General features: G+C 40.3%; 1 protein-coding gene across 4 annotated transcripts in view; it reads right to left on the bottom strand.

Moving 5' to 3' along the window:
* LOC134529130 (facilitated trehalose transporter Tret1-like) overlaps nt 1-18,584 on the bottom strand; it is a 117,229-nt gene that overhangs the window by 32,137 nt on the left and 66,508 nt on the right. For 3 of the 4 annotated variants that reach the window (XM_063362896.1, XM_063362899.1, XM_063362898.1), the window contains exons 3-7: nt 18,466-18,583; nt 12,850-13,074; nt 10,651-10,885; nt 4,270-4,480; nt 1,690-1,822 (exon numbers count right to left, since the gene is read on the bottom strand). In XM_063362896.1, the coding sequence (XP_063218966.1) occupies nt 1,690-1,822; nt 4,270-4,480; nt 10,651-10,885; nt 12,850-13,074; nt 18,466-18,583 (922 nt within the window). The remainder of the gene's footprint in view (nt 1-1,689; nt 1,823-4,269; nt 4,481-10,650; nt 10,886-12,849; nt 13,075-18,465; nt 18,584) is intronic. The other variant, XM_063362897.1, reaches the window with a different exon arrangement.

Genomic DNA, 18,584 nt, shown 5'->3' with positions numbered 1-18,584 from the left:
AGGTGTGATTAAAAATGGCGGCTATGACTTCATAATATTAAATACTGGAAAACAAAATGGTAGAAAGTTCTATAATTCAAAATGGCGGCTGGAAATTACGTAATCCAAGATGGCGGCCGGGTCCTCCAAGATGGCGGTCAGATATGATGTAATACTATATGATTGCATAATAATAATGGAATGATAGAGCATGCGAAAATTGAATCCAAAATGGCGGTCGGAAATGATGGTGACTGGATATGACATAATCCAAGATGGGGGTGTGGTGATGTCATATTTGGGTGGCTAGGTAAGGGGGATTCCAAGCCTCTATGGGGAGATGGGGAGATTGTTAGAAAATTGCTTACCCACTATGGGGAGATGGGGGGATTGTTAGAAAATTTCGGGAATGGGGAATTTTCGTAGGGAAATTTTATAGGGGAAAAGGGAAATATATAGGGTAAAACGGGAAATTTTGAGGATATTTGGGGGAAAATCGGGAAATTTCCAGGAAATCTGTGATGATGTCATCGGTCAAAGGTCATAACGGTGACGTCAGGGTTCAAAGGTCATGAATCCTGAATCCTTATCCTCAATCCTCTGTCCCCGCATCGGCTATTACATACTACTATGGTAGGTAATGGAACATCGACCTTATGTGATGAGCCAGAGCGACATTGACGCTATCTAGGAACAAACAACAGAAACAAAGTCGCCGGTATCCAAGATGGCGGCCTCCAGTGGAACAGAAAAAAATCAAGAGCGATGCTGTCACTATCTAGAAACAAACAACAGAAACAATGTCGATGGTATCCAAGATGGCGGCCTCCAGTGGAACAGAAATAATCAAGAGCGACGCTGGCACTATCTAGGAACAAACAATAGAAACAAACTCAACGGTATCCAAGATGGCGGTCTCCAGCAGAACAGAAAAAAATCAAGAGCGCCGCTGGCGCTATCTAGGAACAACAACAGAAACAAAGACGACGGTATCCAAGATGGCGGCTTCAAGTGGAACAGAAAAAATCAAGAGCGAAGCTGGCGCTCTCTAGGAACAAACAGCAGAAACAAAGTCGACGGTATCAAAGATGGCGGATCCAATATGGTGGATCCAATATGTCTGCCGGGGTCAAGGACAAGTTCAAAGGTCAAGGTCAAAGATCAAGGTCACGGTCATCCAAGATGGCCGCCGTGATCTACTTGTTCGTTACGCTTTGTCCCGTTACGCTTTGTCCCGTTGCGCGGTGTCCCGTTACGCTGTGTCCCGTTACGCTCATCCAAGATGGCCGCCGTGACGTCACAATCCAAGATTGCGGACCGACAATCACAATCCACTACCTGCATCCTGGCGCAGTATGCCCTATTATATACTACTGTATGCATTCTAATTTGTGTCTAAATAATAACTAGAGACCCGGAAAAATTCGCGAATTCATTTCGCGATATGCTAAAATACAAGTAGTTATACCTCAGTGCCGCCTCTGGTATTGGCTCACAACTCTCCTGGATGACTGTGGGACATTGATAAACACCCGACCAAAGCTTTATCGAATCACAGGCTGCTACGTTGGGATTTCACAAGATAGCAGCCAATGAGTGAGTGACATTTGGCCGAGTGTACGTAGAACTATGGAGTTCATCCTACAGGTCATTGCGCCCGCGAATTTTTCCGGTCCCTACTAATAAATAATCTATAATTCGTCTACTTACCGGATATTAGGGTAAGCGTTTTCCGTCCCATAATTTTTAGCAAGTAGCATGTCCAGATCGTGAAAAGGAGTCGGATAACACCGATAGATACTGCCACGTAATAAGAACCATCTCCGTACTCCGGTGTAGCTTCCTGAAACGTAAACAACTTTAATAACATAAGGCTAATAGTCAAGTCCACAAAAAAAAAAAAAAAAAACAGCATGGCACAGCAAATTGTTTCGATTTTGTATCCTTTATGCGTAGGGGCATGCAGATCTCGCGAAAAGATTTCGGGACTAGATGAAAGTTAAAACACTGTAGCATCGTCTGTGTTTCGTGATTGGGTGAGTTTCTCCCAGGTACATATCGATTGTAACCAACACCAATCACAGTGATTCAGTGCGGAAGTAAACGCGTCCTGAGTGGCTCGGTCAAATAAGGAAACGACTTCTCTCGCAGACGGCCGCCAATCACAAGGAAGAAACCACAGGTGTGGATATACCTTGTTGCAGTCTAATAAGTGTTCAGATCTTTTCGCGAAAAATGCCTGCCCCTACCAATTATTCTTGCGGGAAAAATTGAACAGCTGAGAAATGTTTTTTTATATCTATTTAATAAATTAAGAGGTTGGCACCTGGATATTTAAAATCGGACTACCCATTGCCAGACATTCTATCCTCACCCATGCTTTCAGATAAAATATGCTAGCTAAATGATCGCTCTACCTTTGTCTCTCATAAATAGAGTTACGGAAATTTCGCGGATTCATTTGATCGCAAGCTAGAATGCAAACATTCATATTCATGCGCTGTTCATGATTGGACAGCAGTTATTTGGACACGCCCCTCTGCAACCTTGGGCCAACGACGTCCAGTTATGAGAGAAGTAACCGAATCAGAGAGAGCCGATTAACAAGATAAAAAAATGTTATATTTTTTTCGCTAAGAAATCAGTCAATGTAGAAGCAAACGTTGGTTGGAAGAAACATAAGGCTTTGAAGGTTAGCTTGTCGCTAGATGAACTCGCGATATTTCCGGGTGTCTACTCATAAACAAATCTAGCCATAAGAATGTTTACATTAAATAATTATACTGATATCGCAATATATAAAGTTACTCATTCACAGTTTGGTGTCAATAACTCTTTTTTTTTTTTTTTTAACTTCCAGTTTCAGGCAATCGATGGTCGAAGGTCTTCATATTTGGTACACATCTGTTGTGAGAGCGCCTTTGGTAAAAGCGCTCTACTACTCCTGCAATCTTTTTTTTCATCTGCCCGTAAACCATGTGCATATCATCACTGAGATGGTAAAGTCTGCCGTGCTATTTCTGTGTGTCAGATCCGTATTCGAGGTATCGTACCCACCGACAGTCCACACTGCGCTAATCTCCTGAACGCACCGCAACCAGCCATCTACTGTGCTCTACACCAGACTGCTGGCAGCTAGTGCGTGCGGCATGGCTAACTATGACGTCTAGACCCGGCTCTTCGCCTGCTTCAAGCGGGGCACTTGAACGCCACTGCGCTGCGATCGTGCGTCCGCTCAGCCAATGGAGCAGTGCCCCGAAGCCCGCCAAATTCAAATTTGCGCTCTACTGTTCGCGCCTGTTACTATGCAGGGTTTCGTTTCCAGACATATGAATGTACCTTTACAAAAGTTGTTTGTTTTGGTATCTCCTGATACACATTTAATTTATGCCCCGCAATTCACGAATATATTTTGTAAACAACAACAAAATGAAATTTTTCTGGAGAAGTTAAAAAAAATAAATAAATAAACAGTTCCGTCTTTGCTGGACTAAGGATGTTTTTACCAAAACAAATTTGTCTGGGTGAACAAATTTGAAAATAATAAACTTAATTGTTTGACTTTTCATACAGGAAATTAGTTTAAAATCAAAGAAATTGGCTGATAACGTGTAAGGATAGCCAAAATGTAAATAAAAAAATTACCTATTTTAATGATAATGGTTATTATTGCTTACATTACTGTAGGCAATGGTTGTTTTTGCTGGAAATATGTGGAAAATGGTTATTTTTGTTGAACGCAGCATATTTCAAAGTCTTGTGCTGTAAATACTGTGGTGTCTCTGCTTTAATCGTCAGTTCTATGCATGCCCACCAGCAGGAGCGCAATAACTAAATTTCCAAAAGGGGGGGGGGGGGGGGGGGGCGGTGGAAATATACTTTTTTATATAGAATCATCGATCCCCCCTATTGAAGCGGGGGATCCGGGGGTCCTCCCCCGGGAAAATTTGTATTTCAAGGTGGAAAATGGTGCTATTTAAGCAGTTTTATTATCTAAGAATTGATTACACAGCACTTTCTTTGCCCCCGTTTGCCCCCACTTCAAGGTTTCAGAAGGGAGGGGGGGGGCAAAATACCCTTGCCCCCCCCCCCTGTTGTTGCGCCCCTGCCCACCAGGGATCGCCACAGGAAGGACCAAAAACGCAAAACTGATTTTTTGGGACTATAATTGTTTTTTTTCCAATAGCTCCTCATTTGCTTGGACGTACACACATCAGCAATATTTTCTTTATGATATTACTTTAAATTAAAGATTATCTCTACTAAGTATAGTAATGTAATGGTACTCACGATCAAAATGTTGACAGCGTAAAAAGTCACAGCGTTCACGCCCGAACACTGATAAATGACGAAGTACATGATGAGAAGTCCTAAAGGTTTGTACAAAGCTGGCCTCCGAAAAGTCTTTAACTTCGTCAAGAGTCGGCTTTCTCCTTCGACGACTTCTTTCACGCCGAGAGACAATTCTTTAATCTCGTTTTCAATGTCGAAACCATTTCCCCTGGAAAAGAATTACATGCGAAACATGTAATTATATGCAATTCCTATAGAGACCTGTAAAATTCGTTGATTCATTTCGCGATAGGATATAGTCCAAATACTTATGACATTATTTTGCTTCAGTGATTGGGCCACAGTTTATCTGAGACTCTGGGCCAATGAAAAATCTTTAACTGAAGAATTAGCGAATCACGATCATTCCAGTCAACAGGTGTTACGAGTCGGTAACCAATCAGCAGATGTAATTTTCACGAGTGCATAGAGGATCATGGAGTCTATCATTTAGGGATTTGAAATCGCGAATTTTTCATGTCTCTAGCAATTACATGCGTTTCAGAATTCACACTAAGACAAATTGACATAACATTTTATTAGTGGAATTTCTCCACCTAAAAGAAGCTATGTTTTTGTTCTAAATGTTTTGGGTATGAAAAGTCGTCAATAGTTCCTTGGCTCATGGGTTGAACTGTGGTTATTATTATTTTTTTAAGTGGAAGGGATAGGAAACGAAAGGCAGCATTTTCATTCCAATGGATTTTAGGCACTAATTACAGTTTTATAGATTTGCAATTAATACTTTGCTTCGTTAAAGCATACAACCTAACATAATGAAGTGCTTGACGTTAACTGCGAATGACTTCTATGAATAGTTTCCCACGTGAAGTTACAGATGTTTAGCATTAAATGTATTTAAGATAAAGACAAATTTTAATTAGAGACCCGGAAAATTCGTGTTATGCTAAAATTCAAATAATTATACCTTAGTGCTGCTTCTGTCATTGGTTCACTGTTAATCTGGAGGACTGAGGGCCAATTAGAGACCCTCACTCATAGATGTGTCGAATCACAGGCCATCCAGTCGAGACGACTCACAAGTCAGCAGCCAATGAACAGTTGGCATTTGCCCGAGTGTGTAGAGGATATTGGAGTCTATCCTGGAGGTCATTGAACCCGCGAATTTTCCGGGTCTCTACTTATAATACTCTAAATAGACACAATTTCAAATTCCAAAATATATCTTACCGCATGACCGTCAGTACTTGAATTTCTATGAGAGAATGGTTTCACCGTGTTTGGATGTAATCGAAATGCCTCGTCTCCTAGTCATCTTTCAACAAGAGTCGGTTGAGTAGGTGTTTAAAACAAGCTTCCGTAGTCCTTATTTTGAAAAATAAAAGTGTGTTGTTTCAGCATTCCCCTGGCATTGTTGCAGTAGAAGTTCTTTATCTTTAACTTATTCTAACGTTAAATAGAGCGACCAACCACGCTCGCTCGTCCTTACAGTACCAAGACCAGATTGGCGACTGACGCTGTATAGGAACCGCCACCTATGCGTCAGATACGTGCGAAAGACGCCGCATGGTAAAAGCACCTAAACCGAGACGCCTGCTCAGAGGGAAAGGGTGTGGATGTGCCATGGCCCACATAAGGGTGGGTCTGGGTGGACCCCTGAGTCCAGGGCCCGGGACCAGCCCTGTTTTTAACTATTATCATTTTTTTACAAACTAAAAAAAATGAATATTTTTTATCCAATGAAATTTTAGAAGATTTTACACCACTACAGCTAATTTAATTTTTATGTAACTATTTTCGTTTTTATTTTTGTGTGTAAAATAACGATAAATACATGCTGTGGTTATTTTAAAGTATAATAATTTCATAAGTAGTATGTAGGCCTAAATGTTCCTCTGGGCACATGGGTTCTGGGTGTGGAAACTGGTGCCGAGCCACATCTCTGAATGTGACGTCACAGCGGTCATTTTGGACTCAAAAATTCCTCAAAAATTCCTCAAAATGAATCAAAAATTCCCGTTTTGAGGAAAAATTTCTCGTTTTCTTCAACAAAAATTCAAAAATTAGGATTTCGAAAAACCTTAAAGTACTTTTGCCTTAGAAAGAACACGTAATCCTAAAAGCGGCTTAAAAGTCCTAAGAGCTAGCCGCTCTAAGCCGCTGACGTGATCTAGGATCATGACGTCACCGTTGCAATATCCGTTATGGCCACCATCTTGAAAATCTTTATTTATTATCCGATTTTAATGAAAAAATTTTTAAAATTAATAAAAAACTTATTAAATAAAATTTTGATAAAAACCAAAAGTCCGCCTTCTTGGATTTGTCCGACCATCTTTAACTTTTTTATTTATTAACGAAAAATTTGAAAAAAATTTAAAATTAATAAAAAAAATAAAAAAATAAAACTTTAATACATTTTTTATATAAAATACTTACAATGAAAAGGCCTCGGTTCGAACCCGACGAGTGCAAAAAAAAAGGCGACAGGCTCCTTCCTCCATGGTGGCTGCTTGCAGACTGACCCCCACCACTTTTTTGAAAGTAAATATATATTTTGTCACCTAGTATGTCGTCATGTCCTCTATCTTGAAAATCCGAAATTTTAATTACAGAGATTCGGGAAAAATTCCAAAATTCATTAAATGAATTTGTAATCAATATACTGATTGATTATAACGATTCCCGTCCTTGGTTCAAAACCTGTAAGAGCATAAATAAAAATAATGTCGATATCTCCTTCTTCCATGAAAGCCACCTGCCGACTGACTCAACAATACCAAGGTATAAATATATCATCAGATGGTATGATGTCATGTCCGCCATCTTGTCTTCGTCTGCTGGAGGCTACCATCTTGTTTTCGGCTCCTAGAGTGCGCTGACGCCATGTTAGTGTAATTTTTACCCGCTAGAGTTTACCGTTTATTACCGTGGCACCCATCATCTTGAAATTTGGATGCCATTTTGGAATTGTGTAATTATCTTGCTAGAAATTCGGGAAAAATTCCAATATTCATAAAAAAATCACTCATATATATATACTCGTTAATTCGATTTATATCCGTTCCTGGTTCGATCCCTGTGCGATAAAAAACAAATTTAATTTAAATACCAGATAAGTGCCAGGTTCGAGGAATAAAACACCGCAAGTTCTTTACAAACGTAATATTTATTACATAATTTCTCTTCTACTACAGGAACATTTGCGATAGTTATCAATTTTGTAATCATTTAGGCCTGCATAGGCGTGCAATGACTAATTCTTAGCTCCAATCGGTTTATACTAGACAGAGACCAACCTGAACCTTTACAGACATAATCCTCCTCTTTTTGACAGAGTTTCTGGATACCATGTTTAAAAGTTTGCTTCACATCGTGAGAACTGTAAATTTCTGTATCAGATGTCTTGAATGCACACTTATTCACTTTGTCATCGAACGGATATGGCTTTCCATATATACAGTCCAACCACAAGTTATATTTCAAAGGTCCGTTTGATGCTACGTCATCAGTAGGCTGATTATGTTCTGTCTAATTTCGTCAAGAAAATTATAAATGTCTTTTGACTCACTAATCGTTTTTAGATAATAGTAGTCCTTTAATGTTCCACGAAATGCAGACAGTGCCTAGTAGAAGCCATTATCATTCACCTGTAGAGCACCGATAACAGTCTTAGGTTTAGTTTCATGTCCAGATGTCATACCAATCGGTTGCTGCTCATCTGTTTTTTTGCCTGTACGCTCACGAGTCTTCAACCTAAACCGAGGGGTCGAAATTTCTGTAGGTAGTTCATCAGTAGGCCCACGGACTTTACCGTTGCATTTTTTCGCATGTCGTCGCAAACTATCAATTCGAGTAAACCATTCATAACACTCATCGCATAGAAACTTCATACGAGAAGTATTTTTCTTGCATTTACTCCGTTCATGTCTCCGTACATCATAGAAAAACGCGAACGACATATCGCAGTAGCTGCAAGGATACCGTGCTGATGAAGACGAGCCTTTCAGACCCGATCCAGATGTCGATGTTACTGCAATTGTATCATTTCCAGTCATACTCTTATGCACATCGATGCATCGTTGTTGTATAGACACCTTTACTTTCTGCCGCGCAGCAGGACCTTTGCATGTCTTCATGTGCGTTTTCATATTATCTTTTCTGGCAAACTGCTTATGGCATTTCTCACAAACAAACATTCTACGATAAAGGTTCTTGACACATTCTCTATTCTCGTGTCGTCGAGCATTGCTGTTGTTTGAGAAAATATTGTCGCAGTAACAGCACCCATGTTTGTTAGTTGTTGACGTTTCACCTTCCATTGAAGTCTCCATCGAGGGCGAAACAGCGTTCGTCGAGGTTTCTGCGCAGCCAGCACTACCAGCATTAAAGTCTCTTCTGCTGGCGGTACCACGACTGTTGAAGTCTCCTCCAATTATGACGTCAGGGTTCTCGTAGACGATGGTACAAAGTCCATCAAGTTCGTCGTTAAATTCGGTAAAGATGCCATCGAATTCGCAAGAAAGTAATTACGCGACTTATGCACCAGATTAAACAAACTAGGTGATCCTTACACCGTCGACGTCAGTAACAAACTGAACGGCCTGCTGTATAGGACACGCTTATATACATGTACCCGAAGGAATAATACGGTAGTCAAATCAAGAACCATTTACTATAATGCACGAGTAAAAACGACATTTAAAAAAGAGGATCATATGATGGAAAAAATTCGATGAGGTATGATACGTTCTCGTCTCATGAATTCGATCCTACCAATATATATATATATATATATATATATATGCTAGGCTCCAAGAGCTTCAATTCGTGCCATCATATCCATCTACATTTGGCTTCAAGAGCTACAATTCGCGCCATCAGATCCATCTACATTTGGCTCCCATGCTCCAATTGGCTACAATTCGCGCCATCAGATCCATCTACATTTGGCTCCCATGCTCCAATTGGGAATCAGCTTCAAGTGCTCCAACAGCTTCAAAGCTCCAACACGCAATGTACGCATTGTACGCGCAATACACGCAATTTACGCGCAATAAATGTAATGAACACACAGTACACACAGGAAACGAAATGAAGAAATAATGATTTTTTTTTATGAATTTTGGAATTTTTCCCGAATTTCTAGCAAGATAATTACACAATTACAAGATGGCGTCCAAATTTCAAGATGATGGGTGCCACGGTAATAATAAATGATTACTGCACTCTAGCGGGTAAAAATTACACTAACATGGCGTCAGCGCACTCTAGGAGCCGAAAACAAGATGGTAGCCTCCAGCAGGCGAAGACAAGATGGCGGACATGACATCATACCATCTGATGATATATTTATACCTTGGTATTGTTGGGTCAGTCGGCAGGTGGCTTTCATGGAAGAAGGAGATATCGACATTATTTTTATTTATGCTCTTACAGGTTTTGAACCAAGGACGGGAATCGTTCTAATCAATCAGTATATTGATTACAAATTTATTTAATGAATTTTGAAACTTTTCCCGAATCTCTATAATTAAAATTTCGGATTTTCAAGATGGAGGACATGACGTCATACTAGGTGACAAAATATATATTTACTTTCAACAATGTGGTGGGGGTCAGTCTGCAAGCAGCTACCGTGGAGGAAGGAGCCTGTCGTCTTTTTTGTGCACTTGTCGGGTTCGAACCGAGGACTTTTTATTGTAAGTCTTTTATATAAAAATTTATTAAAGTTATATTAATTTTTTAATTTTTATATTAATTTTAAAATATTTTTTCCAAATTTTTCGTTAATAAATAAAAAAGTTAAAGGTGGTCGAACAAATCTTAGATGGCGGACTTTTGGTTTTTATCAAAATTTTATTTAATAAGTTTTTTATTAATTTTGATTTTTTTTCATTAAAATCGGATAATAAATAAAGATTTTCAAGATGGTGGCCATAACGGATATTGCAACGGTGACGTCATGATCCTAGATCACGTCAGCGGCTTAGAGCGGCTAGCTCTTAGGACTTTTAAGCCGCTTTTAGGATTACGTGTTCTTTCTAAGGCAAAAGTACTGAGGTTTTTCGAAAACCTAATTTTTGAAATTTTGTTGTAGGAAACGAGAAATGTTTCCTCAAAATGGGAATATTTGAGTCATTTTGAGTCATTTTTAAGGAATTTTGAAATAAATTTTTGAGTCCAAAATGGCCGCCGTGACGTCACATTCAGAGATGTGGCTCGGCACCAGTCACCACACCCAGAACCCGTGTGCCCGGAGGAACATTTACATACTACTTTCATTAACAAAGATTATTTAGGACTTATAAAATGGTAACCATAATTGTACCCTGTATTTTCAGGTTAAACAGCGTTCTGAAGAGAGGAGGGCCGCACCTGAGCTTGCGCAGCGCGCGCCGGGCCGCGGCTAGGTCTCTCCGGCCCGCCAGGTAGGCCGGCGACTCGGGCACGAACAGCAGGCCCACCAGGCACACCGCCGGCACGGCTGCGCTCACCGCGGCCACCGCCTGCCACTGCACCAGCGAGCCCAGCAGGTACACCAGGCACACCCCCAGCGACAAGGTCACCGAGCCGAGCGCCGACAGCGTCCCGCGCAGGTGCGTCTGCGTCGCTGCAACCCGCGCCACACAGGATGTCCGTCACAGAATTCCCCACTTTCAGTGGCTAGGGACACCTGTATTTCACAAAATACTGCAGCTTTTCTCCTGTGGTTATTGGCTGAGGTCGGTGAGAGGTGTCGTCCCGCTCTTGACGGGGCCAATGAGAATGTGGTCACCGTACTGCTGCACCCTCACAATTTGCCATGACTCTTAGATAAAGCTACAGTGTTTTGAGAAATACCTTGACATGAAATGAAATCGCGAAATACAGGTGTCCCTATCAATGGCATAAGAAGTTACTGGCCCAGGCAGCAGGCTGTGGTGCTTGGAGCCGGTCCGCCACCTTGGAGTGTGATCTTTGATGACCTTGACCTTTGAACCTGATCTTTAACCTTTACCTTTAAAATTTGATATTGACATTCTTTGACTTCGAACTTGACATCTGACCTTCACCATTGACCTTGGCATTTGAACTTGAACCTGGCGTCCATTATTTTATTCGCAATCTTGGATTCTGCCATTTTGGATTCCGCCATTTTGTTCTCTAGAATTTCCCACCATTTTGAACTATGATGTCGCAATTTCAAATTTCGTTATGCCCACCATCTTAAAAATCGTAATTATTGACAGAAAAATTTGTTAACTGTTTAAAAAATTTATAAAAAAATTAAATGAATCAAATTTTAATAAAATATTATTTTTAATGCGCATTTACGTCAAGAAGCACGCAGTCCTCGGTTCGAACCCAGTGAGGGCAAAATAAAATTTGGTGGCCAAACCTTCCTCCATGTTAACCACCATCAGACTGACATCCCAGCACTAATACCAAGGTAAATATGTATCACCAGATAGTATGATTTCATGTCTGCCTTCTTTTTTTTTCGTCAGCTGGAGGCCGCCATCTTGTTTTCATCTGCTGGTGGCCACATTCTTGTTTTCGTCTGCTAGAGTGCCACCCTTTTAGTTTAATTTTCACCTGATAGATTGCAGTAATTTTTTAGCACCAGGGAACCCACCATCTTGAAATTTGGACGCCATATTAGATATCTGTATTTATTTAGCTATAAATTCTGGATGGTTTTAAAAAAAATACAAGTCCGAATAAGTGTGTTTTTTTATATATACCTTATTTAATTGTCAGTACGGTAAATGTTTCGATGGCCGTGCGGTCAAAGGCGTATGTTTTCCAACCTAGAGATCAGAGCTGCGATGGTTCGAATAGCAGTGCTTCCAATGTATTATGCATAAAAATAAATTTTAATATGTCGATAAGGACAATAATAGCTCTGATAGGTAATGGAACATCGACCTTATGTGATGAGACAGAGCGAAACTGGCGCTCTCTAGGAACAAACAGTAGAAACAAAGTCGACGGTATTCAAGATGGCAGCCTCCAGTGGAACAGAAAAAAAGTAATCAATAGAGACATGCAAAATTCGCGGTTTCGATGGCCTTCAGGATAGACTGCTCATACCCCTGTACACTCGGGCAAATAACGCAAGTTCATTGGCTGCCGACTTGTAAGTCGTCTCAGCTGGTTTGTCTGTGATTCGATCCTTCTTTGGTTGAGGGTTCATAACTGGTTGATATTCGTCCAGATGAACAGTAAGCCAATAGCAAAATTATCTAAGAGGTATATGTGTTTGAATTCTAGCCTATCACCGAATGAATCCACGAATTTCGCAGGTCTCTAGTAATCAATATGGTGACCGTGACGAAAATTGCAACATTAGTGAGTGGGGCGTTAGATTTAAAGATGGCTGACCTAAAATGGCTGCTGGGTCAAATTTAGAGGTCACGGTCATCCAAGATGGCCGTAGTGACGTAACAATCAAAGATGGTGGTTAGGCTCATCGGCTCCACAGCGGAAGTCAGTTTCCGGAGCCCCATTCATGTACTACTAAGTAAGATTCAGGCTTCGCGCATGACGAAGGGGTTCGTGCCGGAGACGAGCGGGCGGCAAGCAGGTAGGTACCTTCGGCCACGTAGATCCTGGCCGGCGAGCTGGCCATGCCGGCGCCGAGCCCTGTGAGCGCGCGCGCCGCGCACACGCTGGCGAAGTCGTCCGTCGCGGCGAGCACCAGCCAGCCCACCAGGCTGGGCGCCTGGGTCAGCAGCAGCGTGGGCTTGCGGCCCACGGCGTCTGCCAGCACCCCGCTCAGCACGCAGCCCAGCGGCGTGGTGAGGGACCCGGCGGCCGCTGCGCACCCACCCGCTCGCTCGACTCCGCTGCGACTGAGCACCTCTGTCGGCTCAGGCGTTCACCCGTGGACACCTTGTCCAGAGGCACGCATAGGGGCACCTGCATTTCGCGAAAATATCAGGGCCGGTGCAAGGTAAATTGGCACCCTAGGCGAAAAACCTTAATGCCCCCCCCCCCTCCCCACCCCCGGCCAGACACCCCCAAAAAAATTTTCCTTGCCTCAAAATACATCACGTAAGCCTAAGATTTTGTCAACAATCAAATGTAAGCAGGCTTGTGTTTTTTTTTTTACTTTTTTACTTATTACTAGGGACCGGAAAAATTCGCGGGTTCAGTGACCTGTAGGATGAACTCCATAGTTCTACGTACAGTCGGTCAAATGTGACCCACTTATTGGCTGCTGTCTTGTGAGACGTCCCAACGTAGCAGCCTGTGATTCGATACAGCTTTGGTTGGGTGTTTCTCATTGGCCCAGAGTCATCCAGGTGAGTTGTGAGCCAATACCAGAGGCGGCACTGAGGTTATTAACCTATCGCGAAATGAATTCGCGAATTTTTCCGGTCTCTACCTATGCCACCCAACGATGACTGGGAAATGTCAGAAAAACCAAACGATTGATAACTAGGGGCAGGCATTTTTTCCCGATAAAACCTGAACGTCTACTAGACTGCAACAAGGTATACCCGCGCCTGTGGTTTCTTCCTTGTGATTGGCGGCCGTCTGCGAGAGAAGTCGTTGACTTATTTGACCGGGCCACTCAGGATCCTTTTACTTCCGCACTGAATCAATGTGATTTGTGTTGTTACAATCGATATGTACCTGGGAGAAACTCACCCAATCTACAACTACAGCGAGTTCCACCCTCAATGATAACACCACTACCAAAGTGTGTCATTTCAAGGAAACGAAAAGTGGCAGGTAAGAAGCAGGGGCGTATTCTCCATGAATGCAATGCATGCAGTGCATGCTCTAAATGAAACTAATATTTTATGGGAATTGTGGCATTGATCACTATCTCGCTGTTTAGTTCTGTAATTGTTTTCTGCTTAAGTTATTCCCTTTTCTTTATAGCTAATCTCGTTCCGTTCACGATTTGTGCGACGTGTGGCAAACAAATGCATTAGCGCTACCTATTGATTACAGCGTGAATGATACTTGTAATAGTTCCTCAGATTGTCGCGGTACGGCGCTGTGGTGTTCTCAACAGCCACTCTCCAGATGTGACGTCACTACCAATTCTCGCGAAGACGGGGTCGAATGCTTTACAGGGGGGTGACAGTAGATAGGACAAACTGAATCCTTAAAAATGAGATCATACCAAGTTTCACCAACATCGGAAAAAAAAATTACAAGTTTTGATCTCTTTAGTTTATTACATATCCAGTTATTATAATTACATACGGCCATCTTTGTATTGTCTCGTGGTAATAATGGGATTTGAAAGTAAAAGTATATATTTTTTAAATGTCACTGAAAATTAGATGCTGCGTGGCATATTGCCGAAAACGAAAATTAGAGCACGTTGGCCTGTCGTTCTCCATATTACCTGCTAGGGCTGCTACTGAAGTTTTTGAAGTTGAAAATTAAAAAAATAAAAAATGGAATGGAAAAAAATAATAATAAACAGAAATAAAATTAATTACTAAACGATCATCAGTTTCAATTTGGCTGTATAATTAATTTGGACTTTACTAGTGTAGAAAAAATTAATATATAAGTATATACATTTGTTTTTAACTAACACAAGATAAAATGGTGGTCTTGTGGGTAAAGGCGTCATGGCACGAAACTGACGATTGAGAATTCGATTCTACCTTAGTTCGAAGTTTTTTTCTATTGCGGAAATAGTTTAACGTCCCATTATAAGGACTAACATAAAGCAATTTTACAATATCAGTAGCCTTTATCGAAAAAATATAAAATATGACGACTACAAAGGTGCCAACGGTGCCAACTATCACACGCTAAACCTTTCTCAGGTTGTATCTGGCTGTAATTTTTTCGTTGTCAAGTTGCAAAGAAATGGTATGATCGCAAGGGTTTTGTTTACAAATTTAAGCAAACAATCATTACTATGGGAGTGGCGCCTCTCCCTTTACTTACTCTATGGTCGAATGCATGCACTAGTTGCTTCTGCATTCACTGATCAGTAACACAGCGCGACCGCGAACGAGTCCATTTAGTGTCTGTTCAGTCGGTTTTTTTTTTAATTAAATGTTTGGGTTAGAATTATATAACATTCGTAGACACATTTAGTTGTAATTCAACTCTTAATTTTACTATTTTTCCTCTTCACTGCAATCTTAACGCGTGCGGCGTGGGTGCTTGTCGCAGCTTGTGTTAAGCTTATGTGTCACGTGGGAGGTTGCAGGTGCTTGAAGGTGACATTTTATTCAGCATGAACAGGAGTAGATTGTGTGATGGTTAGTGATTTAGTGATAAGTTTACAATTAAGTTTTTTGTAAAATTGTAGTTTTGCAAGATGAATAACTGTAAAAATGACGTCGTAGAGACTATTTTTAATAAACCTTTTCAATCATGTTCATTTGATGAAATGTTATAAATCGTTAAAAACGGGCGCCCGATGCCAGCGCTTAGCAATCTAAAAACAGATAACAAAACTAAAAATTTTGTACGGACATTAAATCCTGAGCTTTATAACAAAATTGTGTGGTTATGTGGCAGTGAAACATTAACAAAACTCTTCTGTTGGCCATGTTTGTTGCTTGCAAATGAAAAATCACCCTGGAACAATAAAGACCGGGGTTATTCAGATCTTAATAATTTGCACACGGCAATTTCAAGGCATGAAAAGTCAGTCTCTCATATAAATGGTGGGTGACAATTTGATATCTTTGTTAATTCTTCTCTCTAAGTTTATCACAAAAAATTTAATGTTGTTACCAGTTTTATGTTTAATTATTTTTTAAAAAAACTGCCTAAACAGCACCATTTTGCTCCCTGAAAACCAAAATTTTCCGGGAGAGGGCCCCCGGACCACCCTTCTTCCGGGGGAGGGGGGGGGGGGTTTGGATGTATTCTATATTGCATGCATTACCAAATTTGTCAGGATACGCCCCTGGTAAGAAGTCTGAAATAATGTCTTCATCACCATTTAAAAACTCTCTTCTGGTAAGCAAGACGGCTAAGAAAATTCAAACAAGAAAACAAGTAAAGAATACAGTACATTTCGACAATCCCGCTGTACCATCAACTTCAGCAGTAGGCCTACATGCAGTAGAAGAAGAAATTGAAGACAATGTTTTTTGTCCAGGTTGCGATGAACGCTATCAAGAACCGATTTTAGAGGATTGGGTACAGTGCGGCAAATGCAAACAGTGGTGGCACGAAGATTGCTCAAGCTATGAAGGGTCTGGACACTTGAAATGTGATGGGTGCTGATGCGTACTCTTGGAGGACACTGTGCGCACACTTAAGACACCAGTCCTCTAAGAGTTCGCAATTTCAATTTATGCAAAACTTATGTTTTTCAGTTGCAAAGGATTTCATAGCTGCTTGTCTAATATGTGATTCGTAAACTTTAAGTAATAGTGTTTCATTTATTATTATCACTTTTTGTGTAATACTTAATATCTTAAGTTTACAATTAAAAATAATGCGTACTCTTGAGTTCCTTTACCATATTCCTGACAGCAGCTCAAGTAGATGCACCCTATACAGAGTAAATTAATTAATTTCTAAATTTTCTGAGCAACGACCTAAATATTGGGTTTTGGCAGGTGGTAGTGTCACTCGCATTGTTTGTGTGTGGATCAATCATCAAATGGTTTAAATTATGATAAATTGGGCTAAGTTTAGAGAAACAGATGAAATATAAGTGGTTATAAATCATTGCTTGTGTTTACAACTAACTTCAAAGTGTTACCTAAACGAATGTGACACATGTAAAATGTTTACAGACAGTATTACAAGCTAAGTAATTGGCATTTGTTAAAGGAGGTTCACAGACCCTCGATATGAATGAAGAAACCTGATATGTGACTAGTGAGTATGATCCCATTACAAACCTAATATTATTTTTTGGTACCTACATGCGAACTTGAAGCATTAACGAATACATATTATCAATTTTTTTCCAAAATGTTATTTTGTATTATTTGTGTAGTTAAAAATTCCAAATTTTGAGTTTGTATAGTTAAAATAAAATTTTGTAATCCGTAGTCATTAATGCTACATCAATTTAAAAAAGGCATACAATTACGAAAAAAAGACAGTTTTTGTTTTACTGAAATATGACAACTATGACTAGCCAACCAAGATTTTGTATAAGTGTGTGTGCAGAAAAATTCAAAATTTCAAAGATTTAAGCTTTTTAAAACACAAATTAAATGAGATGAAAAAGTCATACCAGATTTAATATCCTGTCTTATTTTAAAATAGTGTTTTTAAAAGAAAAATAACTAAAATAGCACGGACATTTAGATTGTATCACTTGACATGGACCTCCGTTTTTTATTATGAATTATATAACTAAGTATTAGTCTACCTATAAATAAAAAATTGAGTTAGTTGCGTGCTTGAAGGAAAGAACTCGACCTAGTTTATGTTTTTTTCCCAAACTATGCAGCAAATCAGGAAGAAAGACGTCACTGACGTGCAGTCAGCTTCACCTAATCGGGGAACTTTCCTTTTTTCGCTTATGGCATTTAAAGGCAGGGCCCCCACATGGCCGGTGCTACCGTTGCTATGGCAACGGGGCCCATGGGTCTAGGGGGCCTGCGAAGGAAAGAAAAAACTTAAAACAAAAAAGTAGACAATTTTAAATAGATCATAGAAAACAACTAAACAGTAAGGCCTAAATATGGTTACCGATGAAATATTACACCAGAGTAATATTATTCGGAATATGCTGTGCGTACAGAACGTGTCTGAATCTACAAATGTAACAAAACCACCACCAATTGACGTGGCACCATGTTGACAGTACAGAACACTTACACTCATTTATTTGCCATTATTCAAAATCAATTTACGTTGACAATCGAAACACTGACTTAAAACTAGTTTTAATGTGTTTTAAAAATAATTGTGAAAAGGTTAAAAAATATATAACTAAAACAATATACATAAAGCAGAAACATTTTTTTAAATCTCTGTTAGAAAAAAAAGGGGGGGGGGGGGCATCATGACTTCTAGCAACGGGGCCCACAGAATGATGTGGGGGGGGGGGGGGGGGGTTTCCGTTTAAAGGCAAGATAACTAAACAGAACGTTGGGAGATAACTTTTACCTTGAAGATGATTATTAGAGTAAGGACCGAAACGTTGGGACACTATAAGACTTTGCCACTGGTTCCAATATCTAGTGAAAATTATTATACGTTAAATAAAATGCAAAAGTGTTTTGGTATTTTTGTAGACTCACTTACCAACCCAAGATAACTCACTCGCAGTCAAATGACCCATTTGTGGGAGAGAGATTGCAGAGAACCCAAACATGAATCCAGAGTTTATGCCAGTCAGATTCACCAGTATCGCCATGATGTAC

Source organism: Bacillus rossius, chromosome 2 (genome assembly GCF_032445375.1).
Source record: "Bacillus rossius redtenbacheri isolate Brsri chromosome 2, Brsri_v3, whole genome shotgun sequence".
NCBI lineage: Eukaryota > Metazoa > Arthropoda > Insecta > Phasmatodea > Bacillidae > Bacillus > Bacillus rossius.
This window is presented reverse-complemented; position numbering and strand designations above follow the sequence as displayed.